Genomic DNA, 21,000 nt, shown 5'->3' on the forward strand with positions numbered 1-21,000 from the left:
GATTCAAGCTTAATGGAGTGGTGAAAACGGATCTCTCTCTCCCTCTCTCTCTCTGTCTCGGTATAGCCTTCTGACCCTGACTTGTGTGATCCGTTATAGTTTTGTAAACCCGACTTTTATAACCAAATTTAAGTTAGATTTAATATTATCACTGTTTTGCTTGTTTGGCTCCCCTGTGGTTATTACCTGGCAATAAATAATTTTCATGGTTAAGCTGGTTGCTTCTCTCTCTCTCTCTCTCTCTTTCTCCCTCCCCCTTGTGGGTGTTTTTTTTTTGGTTTCCTCATTCGCTCTGCAGCAATATTCCTCTTACCTAAGCTAAAAGATCCCTGCAGCACCCAAAAATCCTGTGGGGTTTTCTCATCAAGTGGGTTACTACCAGAAAAATTGTAATGTGAAAGTGGGTCTAGAGACATGCTGAACCAGGGGCCTATGAGGGTGGCAGATTGAAAGTGCCGCTCAACCCGGCCTGCTGAGGCCAGTGACATATAAGGGGTCAGCTTGGGGCCCCCCAGCCACCAGCGGGATGTCGCAGCTTCCCAGCAGGTCATCATCCCAATTGTTGTCCTCGTCCCAGACCTGGACTCGGATCTTGCTGGCACTGGTGATGCAGATGGTACCGAAGTCCAAGTGGACGTTCCAGATGGGATTGTTGTTGTTCCAGATGGTGCCAGTCCAGATCTCCTTGCTCTCAAAGAAGATCTTGACGAAGGCACCTGTAGCAGTCAAGTGGTCTGCCCAGAGGTCACTGGCCTGCTTCACAATCACCGTCATCTTCCCCAGGATGCACTCCCGTGATCAGCACATGGTGTTGGTTGTGGCATTCCCAGGGCAGATGCAGGAGCTGCATTAGGTCCCTGGGGGGCAGTGCTGGGTGCAATTCCTCCACAGGGCCCTCTCAGTGATGTACTCACTCACCGCCTGCCTCATGCCATGCCAGCTAGGACCATGTACCCTGCCGGGGCTTGCTCTGAAGCCACTGGGTGTGTGGTGGAGCAGAAGGAGGCTATGGAAAGATCCTCTCCTGTCCACCATGCATCACAACCGCACTCTCATCGGCTCTCCGGAGCCTCCCCATCTCTCAGCCTCTGCACCAGGATCCCAGCCTTCATTCCAGGTGCAGGTCAGGAACTCAGAGCCGTTCCCCACCCACTGATAACACCTTCCATGCACTGTTAGAACTGACGTGCAAGATGTATTTAGCTCGAGGTGGCCACATATCGGAAATTGTATGGCGGGCCATGAATACTGACAAAATTGGAGATTGGGGTGCAGGAGCAGGTGAGGGCTCTGCCTCAGGGTGTGGGATCTGGGGTGGGGCCAGAAATGAGGAGTTCATGGTGTACAAGGGGGTTGAGGTGCAGCGAGGGTGAGGGCTCTGCCTGGGGTTGTGTGCTCTGGGGTGGGGCTGGGGATGAGGGGTTTGGGGTACAGGAGGGTGCTCCGGGCTGGGACCAAGGGGTTCTGAGGGCAGGAGGAGTATTGGGGCTGGGACAGGGGGTTGGGGTCTGGGAAGGGGTCAGGAGTGGTGCTTACCTCAAGCAGCTCCCGGAAGAAGCAGCATGTCCCCCCTTTGGCTCCTACACAGAGGCGTGGCACCGCTCAGATGGCTCTGCACACTCCCGCGTCCGCAGGCACCGCCCCTACCTGTCCCATTGGCGGTGGTTCCCAGCCAATGGGAGCTGTGGAGGGCGGCGCTTGGGGTGTGCAGAGCCTCATGACTGCCCCTATGGGTAGGAGCCAGAGGGGGGACACGCCAATGCTTCCGGGAGCCACACGGAAATCCCCCAGTGGGAGCTTGAGGGCTGGATCAAAAGGTCAGATGGGCCAGATGTGGGCCTTAATTTGCCTACCCCTGATTTAGTTGATCAACCAGTTGGGGGCTATATGAGAACAGGCTGCCATCTGCTGGCGGGAATCGGAGCTGCACCATTAGAGGAGGACTATTACTTCTAATTCTCCAGTCCCCGGAGCCAGTCATGTCATGGGGCCAGATCAGAACCAGCGCACCCAAGAGGGGAAAGGCCCCGTGTCCCATTCCTCAGCCCCCTGAGCCAGCCAATCCCTCTGCAGAAGAGTCAGCTCAGAGCTGAATTCCCTTAGAGGTAAAAATCCTCATATCCCCTCCTGGATCCTTTGGCAATAGCAGTGTCTTTCAAATATCAGCTTTGGGATATTAATGCACCCCTAAGAACACTGCTCATCTCCCTGTATCTCTTTCCCACCCACCCCACTCTGTCCCCAACAGAAGCCACTCCCTTTGACTGGCTTTAACCACATTACACTGGATTCCCTATACCAGCAAATTTGTCCAGCTGTCTAGCTCCCCTGTCGTGCCATGCCACACTCCCCTCCAGCCCAGAGCTCCCCATACTGTTCCCAAGCGTATATTGCAGCCACTCATTTCTACTCTACATCTGGGTCCAGCCCACTGAGGATGGAAGAATGACAAGGCTTTCTGCTTAGAAATTTGCTTTCACAAATGTTTATTGAAGCAGGGAGATACATTTGAAAGAACTCAGAGATCTAGAATCCTCCCAGAAGCAAGTAATTTTGACGTGGAGCTGCAAAGCAGCATGGCGGTTTTCCAGGCAGAGGAGATATTTAACTTGCAGTCGGTAGGGTTCAGAATTAACAACCCTCATTCACCAGTTAACTGCACAATGGTGCTATTTACTTAGGATCCCACAGATGCAGATTGGGGTGAACCAGGAAGATGCTTTAATCCCCGCATTAGAGGCAGATGCCCTTCCCAATGCGACCCCAATACTGTGCCTTCTCTCTGAGCTTGCTGACAGCCGGAATCAACAGTCCTGTGGCATGACTTCCATCATTTAACTCTGATTTCTATGGATGGCAAGTGATACATCAGCATCACTCCTGATCATCTGAGGAATGAACATCCAGCTGGATGGTGGGTGGGGCCTGCACATTCAGGATGAGATAATTAACCCCAGAGCTGCTGGGTAATGGTGGAAAGCAAGAGAAATCACAGCCAGGGAACAGCCTCCGAGTGAATCCTCCTTCTGGGAGCCCATCCCATGCCCTGGGTGTTTAGAACTGTGCCCATCACTGGAGTATCATTGGGTTTCTGCAGAGGGTTAATCCCTGATGCCACAATAGGACAGGGGGTGAGCTTTGCTCCTGATGATCTCTTTTCAGCTCAATGCACTAGACAGGTAATGACCGTGGGTGAATGGATACGTGGGCTGGGGGATTAGTCGCACTGCCGGCACATATTGGTTGACTGGATGATCTTGACATTCATGGGTTGGTTGGTTGCACTGGCTACACATGTTGGTTGGACGTATGTAAGGCATTAGTTGGTTGGATACACCAGATGGACGAGGTACATACACTGGTTGGTTGGGTTGCTGGATACATTGGATGCAGTGGATACGTTGGTTGAATAGGTTGGCAGGTTGGCTGGATATGCTCAACACATTTGTTGGTTGGCTGGTTACATCTGACAGCCTGAACATATCCACTGGTTGGTTGGCTGGATGGATACATTGGATGTAGTGGATATGTTGGTTGAATAGGTTGGCAGGTTGGCTGGATATGCTCAACACATTTGTTGGTTGGCTGGTTACGTCTGACAGCCTGAACATATCCACTGGTTGGTTAGCTGGCAGGCTGACTTTTTTACATTGGCAGCTCTCGATAAAATGTGTAGGTTGTATGGATGCACTGGATACATTCATTGGTTGATGGCTTACTGGTTGAATATGTTGGATAAAGTAAATGCAACAATTGGTTGGTTGGCTGGCAGTTGGCTGGATGTGGGGGGCAGATAGGTTGGATGCAGAAGGTAAATACTTTGGTTTGTTGGTTGGATGTATACATTGGATGACTGGAATCATCGGGCACACTGGTCTGAGGGATCTGGAATGGGCGGTTCATGGTGGGATATTTTCCCAGAGGGAGCTGTGAGGATGACGGGCCCACAGGAGCAGGCTGTCTCTTGTGGCATAGGAGACACAGATTCCTGAGCAGGGGTGACAGCATGAAGCCCAGTAGCATCAGCGGAGAGGGGACTAGGAAACGCCACGGGGAACAGGGAGCACGAACGATCAATGCACACCCATGCCCCTCTCCGATCCCCTGTCTAAGGGGCTCACCAGAAGGCCTCCACCTCCTTCCCCTTGGCTGTGCTCTGCTGGGGTGGCTGGGAGACATAGTCGAAGCAGCTCTGGCCCCCAAGGTGGGGCCCACAGCGCAGGCTGTACTGGAACCAGATGCGGCCGTGCTTCAGGTAGCAATCCTTCTGGTGGGGCCCCCCAGCCTCCAGCGGGATGTCGCAGCTTCCCAGCAATTCATTCTTCCACTTGTCTTTGTCCCAGACCTGGACACGGATCTTGCTGGCGCTGGTGATGCGGACGGTACCAAAGTCCAAGTGGACGTTCCAGACGGGATTGTTGTTGTCCCAGATGGTGTTGGTCCCACTCTCCCTTCTCTCAAAGAAGACCTTGACGAAGGCATCTGTAGCAGAAAAGTAATCCCCCCACAGGCCACTGGCCCACTTCACTGTCACCATGAGCTTCCCCAGGCCACGCTCCCGTGAGCAGCACATGGTGTTGGTCATGGTATCCCCGGGGCAGATGCAGGAGCAGGGGTCATGGGCGCTGCGTTGAGTCCCTGGGGGGCAGCTTCGGGTGCAGTTCCTCCACAGGGCCCTCTCACGGATATACTCACTGACTGCCCGCTTCAGCGCCTCCCGCTTGGGGTTGCCCTGCTCCAGCAGGATGTGGATGGGGTGCAGCGAATAGGACACCAGGCCAGGGCTGGCTTTGAGGCTCTCCATCCAGGCCGAGAAGACCTTGGCATCACTGCCAGAGAAGAGCAAGTCAGTCGTGCTCTCTCCTCCCTCCACCTCCACATGGCGCTCCAGATATGTCTCATGGAAGCTCCCCTGGACCTTCCCCTTCTTCTTCTCCTCCTCGCACTTGCTGTACCCACCCTTGACTGAGCCCATTCCGATACTCACACCCGCCTCCATACTCAAGCAGTCCTTGATCTCGTCGTCACTCAAGCTGCTCATTGACGCTTCGCAGACCCGCACGGCCGTCACGTCCCGTGCCCGGCCCCCCAGCTGCAGCTGGGACAGGTAGTGGGTGCCGTAGTTGTTGATTAGCTGCTGATACTCCACCTTGGATTTGCTGTTGTACTGCTCTGGGAGGTTCTTCAGCGCCAGAGTGAAATGGCTGGTGAGCGGGGGCATCTCGCTGACCCGGAACCTGGTCAGGGACACAAGGCAAGGAGTGTGCTTAGCCTAGTGGGACAGCAGTGTATCCTAAGGCCCTAACCAACCCACAAGCAATGATCTAAGCAGGTAGCTTCTACTCAAAGCAGTCACCCAGTCAGCTGAACTTGACCCACATTGCTGGGGATACTGTCAGCTGCTTGATAGTTGGGACAGACGTCCCCCACTCTGGCCACAGCAGGTCGCCAGGCTGTCCTGACACACACGAGAAGAAAATCCCCCATAGCTGTCCAGTCCTAGGTGGGAACCGCCATCTCCTAGAGGGGAAGGGCTCCAAGTCCCAATCCCTGCTGCCTTCCTAGCCAGGCAGTCCCCCGCCCTGGGGCCAGATTGAATCTGCATTCCCTAGAGAGGAAACGTTCTGTGTCACATTCAATGGACCCCTGAGACAGCCAGTCCTGGGCATGGATCAGAGCCAGTACCCCATAGAGGGGAAAGGCCCCGTATCTCTGTGTGGTGTTGCTGTGATCCCAATTCCAGATCAGCCCTCCTGACCCAAGCTGGCTCTCACCTGTAATAGCCGCAGGAGACCTCGTGGCTCATGAAGCTGTATTTGTCCATTCGCGCATGGTCTACCACGAAACTGGCCAGTTTGGAATGCGATCCGGCCAGGGCCACCTGCACATTAACCTTGGGCTTCACAGGCACGTCCAGCTCCACCTTCCAGTCGTTCTGCACCACGGACGCTGCCGACTCCAACATGCCCATCGCCGACTGCTGCACCGAGCTGCTCAGCTTGCGGTGGCACGAGACGCTGACCCTCCAGTCCACCACGGCCAGTGGCAGCCTCTGCCACTGCCCTCCTTGAAGTCGGTTCCGGCACAGGGTGCAGGTGCCGTCCTGGTGTTGCCAGAGGCTGCTGTCTACCAGATAGGCCCCCTTTCTGGCCATTGTGATCACATCGATACCCTCCCCAGCCAGGCTGTGCCCGGGCACAAAAGCCGTGTGCTTCTTGCATTCATTGGCCGTGGCTTTCTGACAATGGGAGGAGGTCCCAGGGAAGATGAAAAGGAGGATGGGGATGAAGGCACCAAATCTAGGCATGGCTGCTGCGATGGGTTCCCCCACCCAGGAGGTGCCGCCGTCCTCTGAACCCCCCTAGAGGGAGACACACAGAGAGATCCAGAATTAGTGACTATCCCGTGGAAGGCAGTTCTGTAGGTTACCTTTGTTGTAGAGACAGACATCCATCTGTCGCCCATGATATCAGCCATGTTTATTGCACACCTAAGAAAGCTCTGGGCTCTAGGAAACCTGGAGGCATTACACAAATGACGTGATGCCTCATTTGCATGTTTGACTACAGATTATCTAATTTGCATCAATTCCGTCTCCTCCTTGTTTTCCAGATGTTGTAATTCCATCACTAACTACGAGGAGGAGGTATAGTTTCACATGCCCATTCTACAGCGTGCAATATAATAATAGATCATTGCAATTCCTCAATGGGGCCACTAGAGGGCGGTGCCACGGTGACAGAGTCCATGGCTTGTAAATAGTGAGCCAATGTAGTTGCTGGGTGTGGCCACTAGGGGGCAGTGCAACGCCAAAACAACCTGTGGCTTGCAAGTTGTGGCTTTTGTAGCCAGCAAAAGCAGCGGCAGCTTGCAGCATGCTAGGTATTAATGGGCTTGCCGTAGAAACTGCTGAGGCCCCCTTGTGGCCACGCCGAGTAGTGGATTTGGTTATGTTTAACCACTGACAAAGGGTCACTTTCCTGGGTTTCTCATGGTCAGCATCAGCCCATGTGTCTGGCGCTGCCACCTTTACACTGTGGCTGTCGGAGAAAGATGGCAGGAAACCCTAGCGCCCTGAATCAGGCCCCAGGCCCATCTAGCCCAGTAATCTGGCCCTGGATCAGGTCCATGGGCCCATCTAGCCTGGTATCCCGCCTGCTTCCTACGACTGTGGAGCAAACCCCGGGCCCATCTACTCTGGTATCCTGTCCCCTTCCTTCTGTCCCAGATGCTTTGAGCACCCCACACTTCTCTTTGCGTCCCTCCCCCTACTAACCACAAGGGATGCTGTGTTAAATGTCGATTTGAACTGTTTTCAACTTGGGTTGGAACTGTACAGCAATGCTGGCTGTGGGGCAGGAAAGGGTAACAGCTCTGCATCCTGTCAGGGTAGCAGGCTCGGACTGGGAGGGGACAGTAAATGTTTGAACTCACTCCAGCAGAACCAGGCAGGAAAAACGCATTTGAATATGGACTGCTTGGTTCTGGCCAGCCCCCTGCAATCCGAGCCTTGGGGTTCCCTCCCCCACAACTCTGCCGGTGCTCCTCAGTCCATATCTGCTGCTCCCCACTGCTTTGTTTCCAATAGAAAATCAAACAGCCTGAAATTGCAAGATGCCCCTGATATGAAAGGTATCAACTACGTAAATTAATGATCAAAAACGGAGTGGCAACATGGGCTAGTGTATAGAGCCCTGGATTGAGCGTCAGGACTCCTGGGTTCTATTTTCGCTCTGGCGGGGGCGTGGGGTGAAGTGGGTTAGAGCAGAAGAGGTGAACTTGGTTGAGGTCTGTGTAGCACCCGGTGTGACAGGGTTCCCAATCTCAATGGGAGGGGGGGTCTGTGCAGACCCCGGCATTAGCGGAGGGGGGCATCTCAGTTGGGATGGGTCTGTGCAGCACCCAGAGTGATGGGGTCCTCAATCTTGGCTGGGGTTTGTGCAGCACCCGGCGCGATGGGGTCCCTGGGCTTGGTCAAGGTTTGTGCAGTGCCCAGCGCGATGGGGTTCCTGATCTGGGTTGGGTTCTGTGCAGGACCTGTCGCGATGGGGCTCCTGATCTCGGCTGGGGTCTGTGCAGGACCCGTCGCGATGGGGTTCCTGATCTTGGCCGGGGTCTGTGCAATGACCGGCGTGAAGGGGTCTCTGATCTCGGTCAGGGTCTGTGCAGAGCCTGGCACAATGGAGTTCCTGATCTCAGCCATGATCTGTGCAGACCCACCCATCACTCACCTGTCTGAGGAGCCAAGCTGAGGTATATTTAGGATCCGGGGCCCGTCGGCAGCCAGGGCTGGGATGTGTCTCTGCTGGGAGAGACGCGCTTTGAAGATGGATCAAGGCACCACAAAAGGGCTCCTGTGTTCTCAGTGTCTCAGCCGTCATTACGCTTCCCACAGCGCTGAGTTCCTGCCCCCCTTTCACACCCCCAGCCACAGCCAGCTGGGAAGGAAGCTGTGGCCACCAATTTTTCCACCCCTGTGGTGGATCAAACGCGCCTCCCGTGAGTCTCGTCCCAGGGTATGAGGAGCTAGAGAGGCTGCAAAGGAAACCACAGTGAGCCGAAACCTGCACCGAGTCATTGGGGCCATTGCGTACCCGAGGAGAACTCCTCCTGCTAAGCCCCCTGCCCAGCAGCACAGCACCCCCCTAACACCACACTGGGGCATTGGGGCCAGCACTGCCTGCCAGGGGAGAGCACCCCCGAACGCCACGCTGGGGCATTGGGGCCAGCACTGCCTGCCAGGGGAGAGCACCCCCTGCTGAGCCCCCAGCCCTGCAGCCTAGCGCCCCCTAATGCCGCACTGGGGCCAGCACCTAGCGCCTCAGGGACCCCACTGTAAATACAGAGCAACCCCACTGATGCCAATGGAATCAGGCCAGGATTTTGACCCCTGGGTAAATCTGGAGCAAGCCCAATGCCCTGGCCCTGTGGGGCAGGCTGGGGTGGAGGTGGGGAAATTGGGCATTGAGGGAGGGATGCAGCCGGCTCCGAGGGAGCAGCAGCAAGCAACCCGCAGCCAGCCAGGAGAGACCCCAGAGATGGAGGTGGGGTCAGCCGCTGGCCCCCGGAGGGCAGGCCGGCAGGGCTACCCCGAGCAGCAACAGCAGCCGGAGCCGGGGAGACCTCCAGCCAGCGGAACAGCCAGAGGGAACTCGCCCGCCGCTAGCGTGAGGCCTTCTTGACATCCTGGGAGGCGGGTGGGCTCTTGCCCTTTTTCTTCCCCTGGCCCTTTTTACCAGCCGAGGAGGCTCCCCGCAAACTGAAGGGCTGTGGCCATGACAGCTGCGGAGTCCGGACCCATGTCCAGCGGCGCCCGATGAGGGGCAGAGGCAGAGGGGCCGGTGGTGGTGGTGAAGAGATTAGCCAGAGGGAGAGATGGGGGATTTGGCAGGGGTGGGGCCACCGGGTCAAGGTGAGGGGCCCCACCCACAGTTTCCCCCAGTATTTTGGCACGAGGCAGGAGAGAGAAGGGATGGTTAGGGGAGAGGGGAAAGGCGAACCACTTGTCCCCGCTAGGGTGCGGGCAGGGGAGGGGAAGGATACCAAGAGGGTGGGGCGTGGGAAGGTCTCTTGAGGCGGGAGGCGGGGAGTGATCAGCAGCATGGGATAGGGATACTGGCTCCTCCGGCTGCACTGGGGAGAGAGAGACTACAATATCAATGGGGGGATCGTGAACAGTGTGGGGGGGCAATGTAAAGGGGCACAAGCACTTAGGGAGGGGGCATGGGCGCACAAAGCAAGGCGGCTGAAGAAGGGAGGGGCAATGGAAGATAAGGGGAATGACCTGGAGACAGGCAGGGGGTGGGGCAGGAAAAGCACTGGGACAAACTTTGACTTCCTGGGGCCACAGAAACAGTATGAATATGTGAAGAGGTGGGGGGGAAAGTGGAGCCCGAATGGCAGTGGGAGGTTCTGGAGGAGCTGCAATTGGGGCTGCAGGTTCTTAAGGGGCCAGCTGCATTTGCTTTACATCTTGGAAGCCCCAGGTCTTACATACCCAGGCTAAAAATCCCTTTAGCCTGGCTCCAGCGCTTCCCCCAGTTTAGTCTTTGTTTCTCAGGTGTTTCCAGGAGTCTTCTTGTGTGGAGAGTGAAGAACCAGATGATGTCACTCTCTGCCTTATATAGCTTTAGCATAGGGTGGGAACTCTTTGTTTCAGATCTTGGTTCCCAGACCAGTTTGTGGAAAAATACTGACATCCCAAGATGGAGTCCAGAGACGTGTGGTCTGATCACATGCCCTTGCATTGTTGTAGCAGCCATTGTTTACAAGCTGGCCAAAATGCCCACAGGAAGGTTAAGCTTTTCCACAGTCCGGCTTCGCCATTGTTGTACCAGAAAGTCTAGTTGTGGGTGTCACACAGAATCAGCACGATTGAAATACAGAGATATAGCCAATATTCCTAAATTTAGATACAAAAATGATACATGCATACACCTAGGATAATCACATTTAGAAAATTGTACCTTTTCCAATGACACCTCACTTGACCTATCTTGTACAAAATGCATCATAATTATGCCATAATCATATCATAATAATATTATGATGACAAATATGGCGTGCAGTGTCACACCCCCGAGGTCAGCTCACCCGGTATCCTACCCCTACCCTGCCACTCCTGATCAGACCCATGGTCACATCGAGCCCGGTTTCCTTCTCCCTCTGTGCTACCCTGGATTAGAGCCATGGGCCCCTCTAGCCTGGTATCCTGCCGCCGATCAGATCCATGGAACGATGTAGCCTTGTATTTTGCCCCTCCATGTACTCTGATTCGGGGGGTAGGACTATGCCGCTGACATGCTCTTTGTAGGTCACAGGGGCTGACGTTGAAGATCTCTTTGACCAAGCACTTTTTCTTGATCAAACTTCTGTCATTCGGGGGTGTGTGTGTGTGTGTGTTTTTCACACCTCTGAATGACAGAAGTTTTACCCACAAGAGTGCCGTGTAGACAAAGCCAAAGTCATATAAGATGATAGATAGATAGATAGATAGATATGAGGGTGTATGGGGATAGACAGACAGACAGACAGACAGATAGAGAGAGAGGTGGATGGGGATAGTGTGGGGGAGTGTATGGGGATAGATAGCTAGTTACGAGGGTGTATGGGGATAGATAGAGAGATAGATAGACAGACAGATAGAGGGAGGTGGATGCGGATAGAGGGGTGTGTATGGGGATAGATAGCTAATTATGAGGGTGTATGGGGATAGGTAGAGATAGATAGACAGACAGACAGATAGATAGAGGGGGGTGTATGGGGGTGTTTGCATAAACAGAAAGGGGGTGTATGGAGATAGATAGATAGATAAATAGATAGATAGATAGATAGATAGATCTGCAAATATGTTATGGGGACAGATAGATAGAACTTAACACATTAAACATTTCATATCTCCGGGTTCTAGATCTGGGAGAAAGAAACAATTCTCCTGATGAGAAAGGCCCAGGCTTGGAAGGAGGGGCAGCTCTGACTGGCGCGGCAGGGAGCTCTGGGATCTCCCCCCACTCCCCCATCCCTGACTCACATGTGCTCTCTCCCTGCCCCAGCGCCGTGCAGCTGCAGAGAGGGGCGGGGGGAAGCCTGTGGTCAGAACCGCTCTTCCTGCCTCTAGAAACTCAGATGTGCGGCTCTAGCACTGCCCGATGCTGCAGCTTGAGTCAGAGGGGCTACATGTGCCAGACAGGGGGGCCATGACCAAAGGCGCCAACTTTACCTGGCGCCGGTGGGTGCTAACGCCCCCCCGGCCCCACCCCGACTCCACCCCTTCCCCGCCCCTGCCCTGCCACCATTCCAACCCCTTCCCTAAAGTCCCTGCCCCAACTCTGCCCCCTCCCTTCCCCATTAGACCCCTCCCCAAATCCCCACCCTGGCCCCGCCTCTTCCCTGAGTGCGCCGCGTTCCCCCTCCCTCCCAGCGTTTGCTGCGCGAAACACCTGTTTCACAGCGGCAAGTGCTGGGAGGGAGGGGGGAGGAGCGGGACGCAGCGCGCTCAGGGGAAGGAGGCGGAACAGAGGTGGAAGGGAGCTGGGGTGGGGGTGCAGGGGGCTGCCAGAGGGTGCAGGGCACCCACCAGTAGCGTCAGTAGAGCGGGAACTAGGAAATGCTCTGGGGGACAGGGGTGCTATTGACCAATGCACACCCATGCCCCTCTCCGATCCCCTGTCTGTGGGGTTCACCAGAAGGCCTCCACCTCCTTCCCCTTGGCTGTTCCCAGCTGGGGTGGCTGGGAGACATAATCAGAGCAGCTCCGGCCCCCGAGGTGGGGCCCACAGCGCAGGCTGTACTGGAACCAGATGCGGCCATGGTTCAGGTAGCAATCCTTCTGGTGGGGCCCCCCAGCCTCCAGCGGGATGTCGCAGCTTCCCAGCAGGTCATCGTCCCACTTGTCCTCGTCCCAGACCTCTATGCACATGTTGCTGGCGCTGGTGATGCGGACGATACCGAAGTCCAAGTGGACGTTCCAGACGGGATTGTTGTTGTTCCAGATGGTGCGGGTCTGGATCTCCCTTCTCTCAAAGAAGACCTTGACGAAGGCATCCGTAGCAGTAATGTAATCCCCCCACAGGCCGCTGGCCCTCTTCACTGTCACCGTGAGCTTCCCCAGGCTGCGCTCCCGCGAGCAGCACATGGTGTTGGTCATGGTATCCCCAGGGCAGACGCAGGAGCATGGGTCATGGGTGCTGCGTTGATTCCCTGGGGGGCAGCTTCGGGTGCAATTCCTCCACAGGGCCCTCTCAAGGATATACTCACTGACTGCCCGCATCGGTGCCTGCCACTTGGGGTCATCCTGCTCCAGCAAGTTGTGGATGGGGTGCAGCGAATAGGACACCAGGCCAGGATTGCCTTTGAGGCTCTCCATCCAGGCTGAATAGACTCCTGGAAAAGATCATGTCAGTCGTGCTGTTTTCTCCGTCCACCTCCACATGGCGCTCTTGATACATCTCATGGAAGCTCCCCTGGACCTTCCCCTTCTTCTCCTCCTCGCACTTGCTGTGCCCACCTTTGACTGAGCCCATTCTGATAGTCTTGGCTGCCTCCATGCTCAAGCAGTCCTTGATCTCGTCGTCAGTCAAGCCGCTCATTGCCGCTTCGCAGACCCGCACGGCCGTCACATCCCACGCCCGGCCCCCCAGCTGTAGCTCGAACATGTAGTGGGTGCCATAGTTGCTGATTAGCTGCTGGTACTCCAGCTTGGATTTTCTGTCCTACTGCTCTGGGAGGTTCTCCAGCGCCAGAGTGAAATGGCTGGTGAGCGGGGGCATCTCGCTGACCAGGAATCTGGTCAGGGACACAGGAGGAGAAGTGTGCTCAGCCCGGTGAGTCAGCTGAGGTTATTAGCTGTGCATCCTAAGGTCCCAGCTAACCCACAAGTAAGGATCTAAGCAGGTGGATCAAAGCAACCACCCAGTCTGCCAAACCTCACAACCTTCGTGGGGATACTGCCGGCTGCTTGATAGCCCTGACAGACTGCCCGTGCTCTGGCCACTGCAGGCCACTGGGCTGTCCTGGCACACAGGACAAGAACATCCTCCATAGCTGGCCAGCCAAGATGTGAGCTGGCGCCTCCTACAGAGGAAAGGCCCCATGTCTCATTCCTTGCTTCCCTAAACCAGCTAGTCTCCTGTCCTGGGGCTGGATGGGAACCAGAGCCCACTAGAGGGGAAAAGCCCCATGTCCCATTCCCTGTTTCCCTAAAACAAGCTAGTCTCCTGTCCTGGGGCCGGATGGGAACCAGAGCCCACTAGAGGGGAAAGGCCCTGTGTCACCTTGTGGTGTTGCTGTGATCCCAACTCCAGATGAGCCCTCCTGACTGAGGCTGGCTCTCACCTGTAATAGCCGCAGGAGACCTCATGTCTCGTGAAGCTGTATTTGTCCATCCACGTGTGGTCAGGCAGGAAATTGGCCAGCTTGGAATGCGATCCGGCCAGCGCCACCTGGACATTAACCTTGGGCTTCACAGGCATGTCCAGCCCCACCTTCCAGTTGTTCTGCACTGGGGACACCGCGGACTCCATCATGCCCATGGCCTACTGCTGCACCGAGCTACTCAGCTTCCGGCAGCACGAGATGTGGACCCTCCAGTCCACAACGGCCAGCGGTAGCCTCTGCCACTGCCCTCCCTGCAGTTGGTTCCAGCATGGGGTGCAGGTGCCATTTGGATGCTTCCAGTCGCTGCTGTCCACCAGATTGGCCCCCTTCCAGGACATTGTGGTCACATCGATGATCCTTCCTACCAAGCTGTGCCCTGGGATGAAGGCGGTGTGCTTCTTGCATTCATTTTCCATGCCTGTGTGATAATGGGAGGAGGCCCCGGGGAAGATGAAGAGGAGGAGGGGGATGAAGGCACCAAATCTGGGCATGGCTAATGTGATGGGTTCCACTACCCAGGAGGGGCCGTCTGCTTCTGACCTCCCCTAGAGGAAGAGAGACAGAGAGATCCATAATTAGTGACAATCCAGTGGCAGGCAGTTCCGTTGGTTAACTCTGTTGTAGCAACAGAGACATCCACTTACCATCCATGACATCAACCATGTTCTGTAGCACACCTACAAAAAACTCTGGGCTCTAGGAACTCTGGTGGCATTCCACAAATGACCTGGTGCCTCATTTGCATGTTTGATTACAGATTATCTAATTTGTATCAATTCCTCCCCTCCCTGTTTCCCAGATGTTGTAATACAGGCACTAACTACGAGGAGGAGGTAGAGTTTCACATGCCAACTCTACAGCGTGCAATATAATCATGGGTCATTGCAGTTCCTCAGAGAGGCCATTAAAGGACGGTGCAATGTGGACAGATTCTGTGGTTTATAATTAGTGAGCCGAGGTAGTGGCTGGGTCTGGCCACTAGGGGGCAGTGCACTGTGAAAAGAAACCGTGGCTCGTAATTAGTGGGCTGATGCAGTGGCTGGGTCTGGCCTCTAGTAGGCAGTGCAAAGCCACACACAACCCGTGGATTGCGAGTGGTGGCTTTTATAGCCAGCCAGAGCAGTGGGAGCTTGGGCCACGCTCGGCGTGACTGGCGTTACCGTAGATACTGGTGGGGCCCCCTTGTGGCCAGCCCTAACTGCCGACAGGCCCCGGAACTAAAATATTCCTCAGCTCAGTTTCTGAGGCAGGTGAGTGATGGGTGGGTCTGCTCAGACCCTAGCTGAGATCAGGAAACTCTTTGCACCAGGCCCTGCACAGACCCTGACAGAGATCAGGGACCCCATTGCGCCGGGTGCTGCACAGTCTTACCGACCCAGGTTGAGGACCCCGTCTCTCTTGGTGCTGCACAGACCCATCCCAACTGAGATCGGGGGGCCCCCTAATGCCGGGCTCTGCACAGACCCCTCTGTTGAGATTGGGGGCCCTGTCACATTGGGTTCTACACAGACCGCAACCAAGATCATGGTCCCCAGTCCCTCCTGCTCTAACCCACTCGATCCCACTCCCCACCCAGTGCAACAATAGAAGTCAACAGTCCTGATTCCCTGCCCCCCATCCTCTAACCAACTCCACCCCACTCCCCTGCCAGAGTGACAATAGAACCCAGGAGTCCTGACCTTCTCTGTTGGGAGAGACGCACTTTGAAGGTGGATCAAGGCAGCGCACAAGGTCTCCCTCTGATTCGGGGGGGCAGGACTACGCCCCTGACATGCTGTTTGTGGATTGCAGGTGTTGACATTGAAGATGTGAAAATCTCTTTGACCAAGAGCTGTTCACACCGGCACTTTCTGTTAGTAAAACTCCTTGTTTGGTGGGGCGGTGTTTTTCACACAATTGAATGACAGAAGCGATACCACAAAAGTGCAGTTTACTGAAAGCCAGAGACTTATAAGATGATAGATGGTTACGAGGGTGTATTGGGAGAGAGATGGGGGTGAATGTGGATGGATAGATAGATTAGATTGATCTGTAAATATGTTATGGGGACAGATAGATAGAACTTCTTAAGACATTGAACATTTCATATCTCTGGGGTCTAGATCTGGGAGAAAGAAGCAATTTAACAGATCTCACAGTAAAGATTTCTACCTCTCCAGTGAGTGCTCATGACAAAGGCTTAATGTTTGGGGTGAGCTGGGTGGGTGGGAGGCAGGACCCCTGGGTTCTCTCCTGATGAGAAAGGCCCAGGCTTGGACAGAGGGGCAGCTGTGACTGTCCTGACAGCGGGCGTGGCAGGGAGCTCTGGGGTCTCCCCCCACAACCCAATCATTGACATCGCAGGCGCTCTCTCCCTGCCCCAGTGCCGAGCAGCTGCAGAGAGGGGCAAGAGGAAGCCTGGTGGTCAGAACCGCTCTCCCTGCCTCTAGAAACTCGGCTGTGTGGCTCTGATGCTACAGCTTGACCCCTATGAGCAGGGGGCCATGAGTCTAGGGGAGGGGGATACGGGAACCCCACCCCCATCGTGTCACATCTCCCAGGCCCCCTTTTCTCCTGGCCTCCTTCCCAGCAGGAGCATTCTGCTCTGGGATGGGCTACGTCCCAGCTCCATACTGGTGTGGGCCGCATGGCTCCCAGTTTCCCGACCTGGGCTCCGTGACCTTAGCATTCAGCCCCTTGGAGCAGAGGTAGCTTACAGGTGGGAGCATGCTGCACTGGGATCTCCTGCCTCCCAGCCCCCATCCTGACCTGGTCTTTGTGGCTCCTCGTTTCCTGATCTGGGCTCTGGGATGAATTTTTGCACCCCGCCCCCCCACCACTGCTCGTGGTTGTATGAGGAGAGCAACACTACAAGTCACCTGTATTGGCCCCAGTGTCTCATCAGCCTCACTATGTCCTTATCTCCTCTCCCATTCATTTCAGCTCCACCACCTGCCATGGGACTCCCACTTTTGCCCATCCTGCTTTCCCTGTCAGGGCGCTTCAGCAACTCACTGATTCACACTCAGTGTGAATCCTAGCCCCAGGGCACTGGGGTATAGGGAAGGGCTAGGGCCAGGGGGCAGTGGGTTGGAAGTGGGCCGTGCCAGCTAAGGACTGGTACTTTGCAGGGATATGCTCTGAAGCCACTGGGTGTGTGGTGGGGCAGGAGGACACTATGGAAAGATCCTCACCAGTCCACCATGCTGTGACATTATTGACATGAACTGTGACCGTATTGTGGAAGTATAATATTGTATAAGTATAACGTTGTATAAGGGGACATGCTGGATACATTGTATATGAGAGGGCATGCCAAAACATGTTACAAAGTATCTGAGGGAGCACATGTAGGGACAGTTAGCTTTTGAATGGAGAAGCAATTAAGATAGAGCCAGCACGTCTAAGAAGCAGGCATCAGAATGGAAGGTGTGAAGGGCAATTAGTTAAGTTAACTGGAAGCTGTTAAAGGAGATTGTTAAGGGTGGCAGGTAATTGAAGATACGTGACTGGTCTCAGGGATCTCGAAGGGTGGTGACTAAAATCTTTTTCTTCTTTTGTCTGTAACTTCTCTGTAACTTGTTCTCCAAAAAACTGTATAAATTAAGAGACACAAGCCCCACTCGGGGGGCTCACTTCTAAATGTATTAGCAGAGCAGCTTTGCTAATAAAACAGAGTGGTCTGATAAATTGTGAGTCTGAGTCAAACTTTGACAGTATAGATCATTGTTGCAACCAGGGTCCTATGGCTGCACCAGGTCTTGTACAGAGGAGGTCAAATTGGGTGTCTATGGGAAGACTGTATATGCTGGTTATGCTTATGCTGTCTGTATGTGTGTACCATTTTTGTATTTTAAGTTATGAATATTGGCTATGTACTTGTATCTCAAAGTGTTTGATTCTAATTAGCCTCAGGGAAGCATTTGGTCAGCTTCCTGAGAAAGGACAATTCTCAGTAAGTGCCCAGTCAAGAAATACTTAATTGACAGTGGACTTTGGGAGACGCCATTCCACATCTGAGCTTTCCTTGGGAACATTCAAACTGACATGTAAACACTGATGTCGGCCTGCAAAAAGCTGAATCATTCATGGACATGTGATTTGTCCATGTGGCTACAAACTCCATCTTGTTGCTGTGATTTTGCACACGAGAACAAGGGGTTTCTGGCCACAAGAGGAAGAATATAAAAGGTCCTGGAACCCCCTCCATTTTGTCTTCAGCTGGCTCAAGAGATGGCCTCTCTACCCACAAGAGATGCCTGAAAGAGACTGGAACAAAGGCCCAGATGAGAGTCATGGGGCCAGATCAGAACCAGCGCCCCCAAGAGCGGAAGGGCCTCGTGTCCAATTCCCCAGCCCCCTGAGATAGCCAATCCCCCTGCTCTAGGGCCAGATCAGAGCTGAATCCCCTTAGAAGGAAAATTCCTCATATCCCCTTCTGGATCCCTTGGCAATAGCAGTGTCTTGCAAATATCAGCTGGGGGATATTAATACCCCCTAATAACATAGCCCATCTCCCTGTAGGTCTTTCCCACTGTGATGTTCCCCTCTGGTGTTATCTGGACTGGTGATCTGCTAGGTCACACCAATGCTTGATTCTGGGAGCCAGCCTGACCCTGCTCTGCTGTGAGAACCCCCACTCCTGGGCTGTTCACACACAACCTCTTGCATTCAAGCTGCTCTTTGTATTGTGCAACCGAATGACACGAGCCAATATCTCCGGTCCCAGACACTACCCTGGGAACCTCCGTCTGGCAGTGTCCAGTTATGCCCGCTGGATGCTGCAAGCGTATATAAGTTCGTCAATTTAACAATAAAATTGATATGTACCAGGCTTGTTATCGCAAGGGGAGTCTCTGACATGCTTCAAACCAAACGCACTGCATCAGGTAGAATACACAAACAGATATATTACTATAAAGATAAATTTTAACTGATTATCAGTCAAAGCACAACAAGTCAGTATCGGTCAAATGAAATAAAAGCAAAACACATTCTAAGCTGATCTTAATGCTTTCAGTGCCCTTACAAACTTAGGGCCTGGCTACACTTGCCGATGTAGAGTGCTGTGAGTTAAACCCGCCTTCGCAGAGCGCAGTCGGGAAAACCCTGCAGTCTGTCCACAGGGACAGCGCACTGGCGTGGCCACATTTGCAGCACTTGCAGCGGCATTGGGAGCGGTGCATTGTGGGCAGCTATCCCAGCGGGCAAGTGGCTGCAATGTGCTTTTCCAATGCGGTGGGATGGGGTGAAGTGTGACAGGGAGTGTGTTGTGTGTATATGGGGGGAGAGAGAGTGGGTTATTGGGGTTCTGAGAGTGTGTCTGCATGCTGTCTTGTAAGTTCAGACCCCCCTTCTGCCCCCCGCCTCTCTCTCACTCACTCAAAGCAAACAGTAAATGTTTACTTTGTCTCCGGCTTCTCCGAAACGGAGCTCTCAACGGGCATTTCCGCATTCCTGCAGCCGACTTCACAACAATGACAAGAGTGACCACTTGACTTAATGGGATTATGGGACGTTTCCGGAGGCTGACGAGAGCACAGTAATGCAACACCTCTTTCACACTGGCGCCGCGGCACTCCAGCGGGGGTGCAGCAAACGCTATTCCACTCGCCGAGGTGGAGTACCAGCAGCGCTGTAGCTGTGGAGTCAGAGCGCTCTGAGTGCCTTGCCCGTGTGGACGGGGAGTGAGCTAGTGCACCCGGGGCTCCTTTATTGTGCTGTAACTCGCAAGTGTAGCCAAGCCCTTAGATGCTACTTACCACAGGCTGGTTGCTCTGCAGCCAAAATCTCCCCTTTGATCAGCGCTTCATTCGCTTGTTGTAGTGTCCGTAGATGTAGGTGGAAGAGAGAGAGAGAGCGTGGCAAATGTCTCTCCCTTTTACCATGTCCTTTCTTCTCTCTTGGCTTTGCCCCCCAGGCCCCGAGCCCCTTCAGAGTCAGGTGAGCATTACCTCATTGCAGTCCCAAACTGACCAAAGGAAGGGGGTGACTCCCTGGAGAGTCTAACAGATTCTTTTGTTGTTGCCTAGGTCAGCAACCTAGGATGTTCCCCAGAGGTAAAGAGAGTCACACCCACCCACCACACTCTCTCCCGGACAGAAGCCACTCCCTTTGACTGGCATTAGCCACATTACACCAGATTCCCCATTGCAGCAAATTCATCCAGCTGTCTAGCTCCCCTCTCTTGCCATGCCTTGCTTCCCTCCATCCCAGAGCTCCCCCTAGTGTTCCCAAGCATGTATTGTAGCCACTCGTTTCTACTCTAGATCTAGGTCCAGCCCACTGAGGTTAGAAGAATCACAAGACTTCCTGCTTAGAAATTTGATTTCACACATGTTTATTGAGGCAGGGAGATACATTTGCAAAGATCCAGAGACCTGGAATCCTCCCAGAAACAAATCATTTTGCAGTGGTGCTGCAAAGCTGCATGGCAGTTTTCCAGGCTGGAGATGTTTAACTTGCAGTCAGTAGGGTTCAGAGTTAACCACACCCATCATCAGTGAGGTGCACCGTGGAGCTATTGATCTAGGCTCTCAACAGAGGCAGGTAGAAGTGAGACAGGAAGAATCTTGAATCCCCGAATTAGGGAGAATTTGCTCTTCCCAAATGTGACCCCAATGCAGTGCCATCTCCCTGAGCCTGCTGACAGCCTCAATCAATAGCCCTGTGGCATGTCCTCCTGTGTATTAACTCTGAAGCTTCCTGATGGTGAGTGATACGTCATCATCTGTGACGACCATCTGAGCAGAGAACATCCATCTGGTTGGTGGGTGGGGCCTGTGTATTTATAATGATATAACTAACCCCAAAGCAGCTGGGTAATTGTGGAAAGCAACAGAAACAACATTTAGGGAACAGCCCCCTAATGAATCCTCCCCCTGGGACTCTGGCCCATCTGCTGGGTGTTTTGAACCATGTCCACCCTGGAATATCTTCAGGTTTCTACAGAGGGTTGATCACTGAAGCCGCAATAGGACAGGGCTAAGCTCTGGAACTTATCCCTTCCTGCAGAGAACATCGTTTTTCCAGTGGATACACTAGACAGATAAATACCATTGGTGGCTGGAGACATGGGGTGGTGGATTGGTTGCCTGGCCTGCACATCTTGGTTGGCTGGTTGGTTGGATGTACTTGGGACATTCA

General features: G+C 54.1%; 1 protein-coding gene and 1 pseudogene across 1 annotated transcript; both read right to left on the minus strand.

Annotated features, from left to right (window-relative positions):
- Nucleotides 1–4,117: 4,117 nt before the first annotated feature.
- LOC141989822 (perforin-1-like) lies at nt 4,118–8,432 on the minus strand. Its single transcript, XM_074956745.1, has 3 exons — nt 8,232–8,432; nt 5,775–6,361; nt 4,118–5,237 (listed from the first exon to the last, which is right to left on the minus strand). The coding sequence occupies exons 1-3, from the start codon at nt 8,379–8,381 to the stop codon at nt 4,118–4,120; spliced, it is 1,857 nt and encodes a 618-aa protein (XP_074812846.1). The 5' UTR covers nt 8,382–8,432.
- A 3,746-nt stretch (nt 8,433–12,178) lies between these two features.
- On the minus strand, nt 12,179–14,366 carry LOC141989823 (perforin-1-like; annotated as a pseudogene).
- Between the last annotated feature and the right edge of the window lie 6,634 nt (nt 14,367–21,000).

This window comes from Natator depressus, chromosome 6, assembly GCF_965152275.1.
Source record: "Natator depressus isolate rNatDep1 chromosome 6, rNatDep2.hap1, whole genome shotgun sequence".
NCBI lineage: Eukaryota > Metazoa > Chordata > Testudines > Cheloniidae > Natator > Natator depressus.

What these genes read in the sequence shown, in the direction of transcription:
- LOC141989822 (XM_074956745.1), bottom strand. Translation starts at nt 8,381, where the DNA reads ATGACGGCTGAGACACTGAGAACACAGGAGCCCTTTTGTGGTGCCTTG. An exon ending in CAGCTTGGCTCCTCAGACAG is followed by an intron (nt 6,362 to 8,231) that starts GTGAGTGATGGG and finishes GTCTCCCTCTAG; the next exon opens with GGGGGTTCAGAGGACGGCGG. An exon ending in GTCTCCTGCGGCTATTACAG is followed by an intron (nt 5,238 to 5,774) that starts GTGAGAGCCAGC and finishes GTCCCTGACCAG; the next exon opens with GTTCCGGGTCAGCGAGATGC.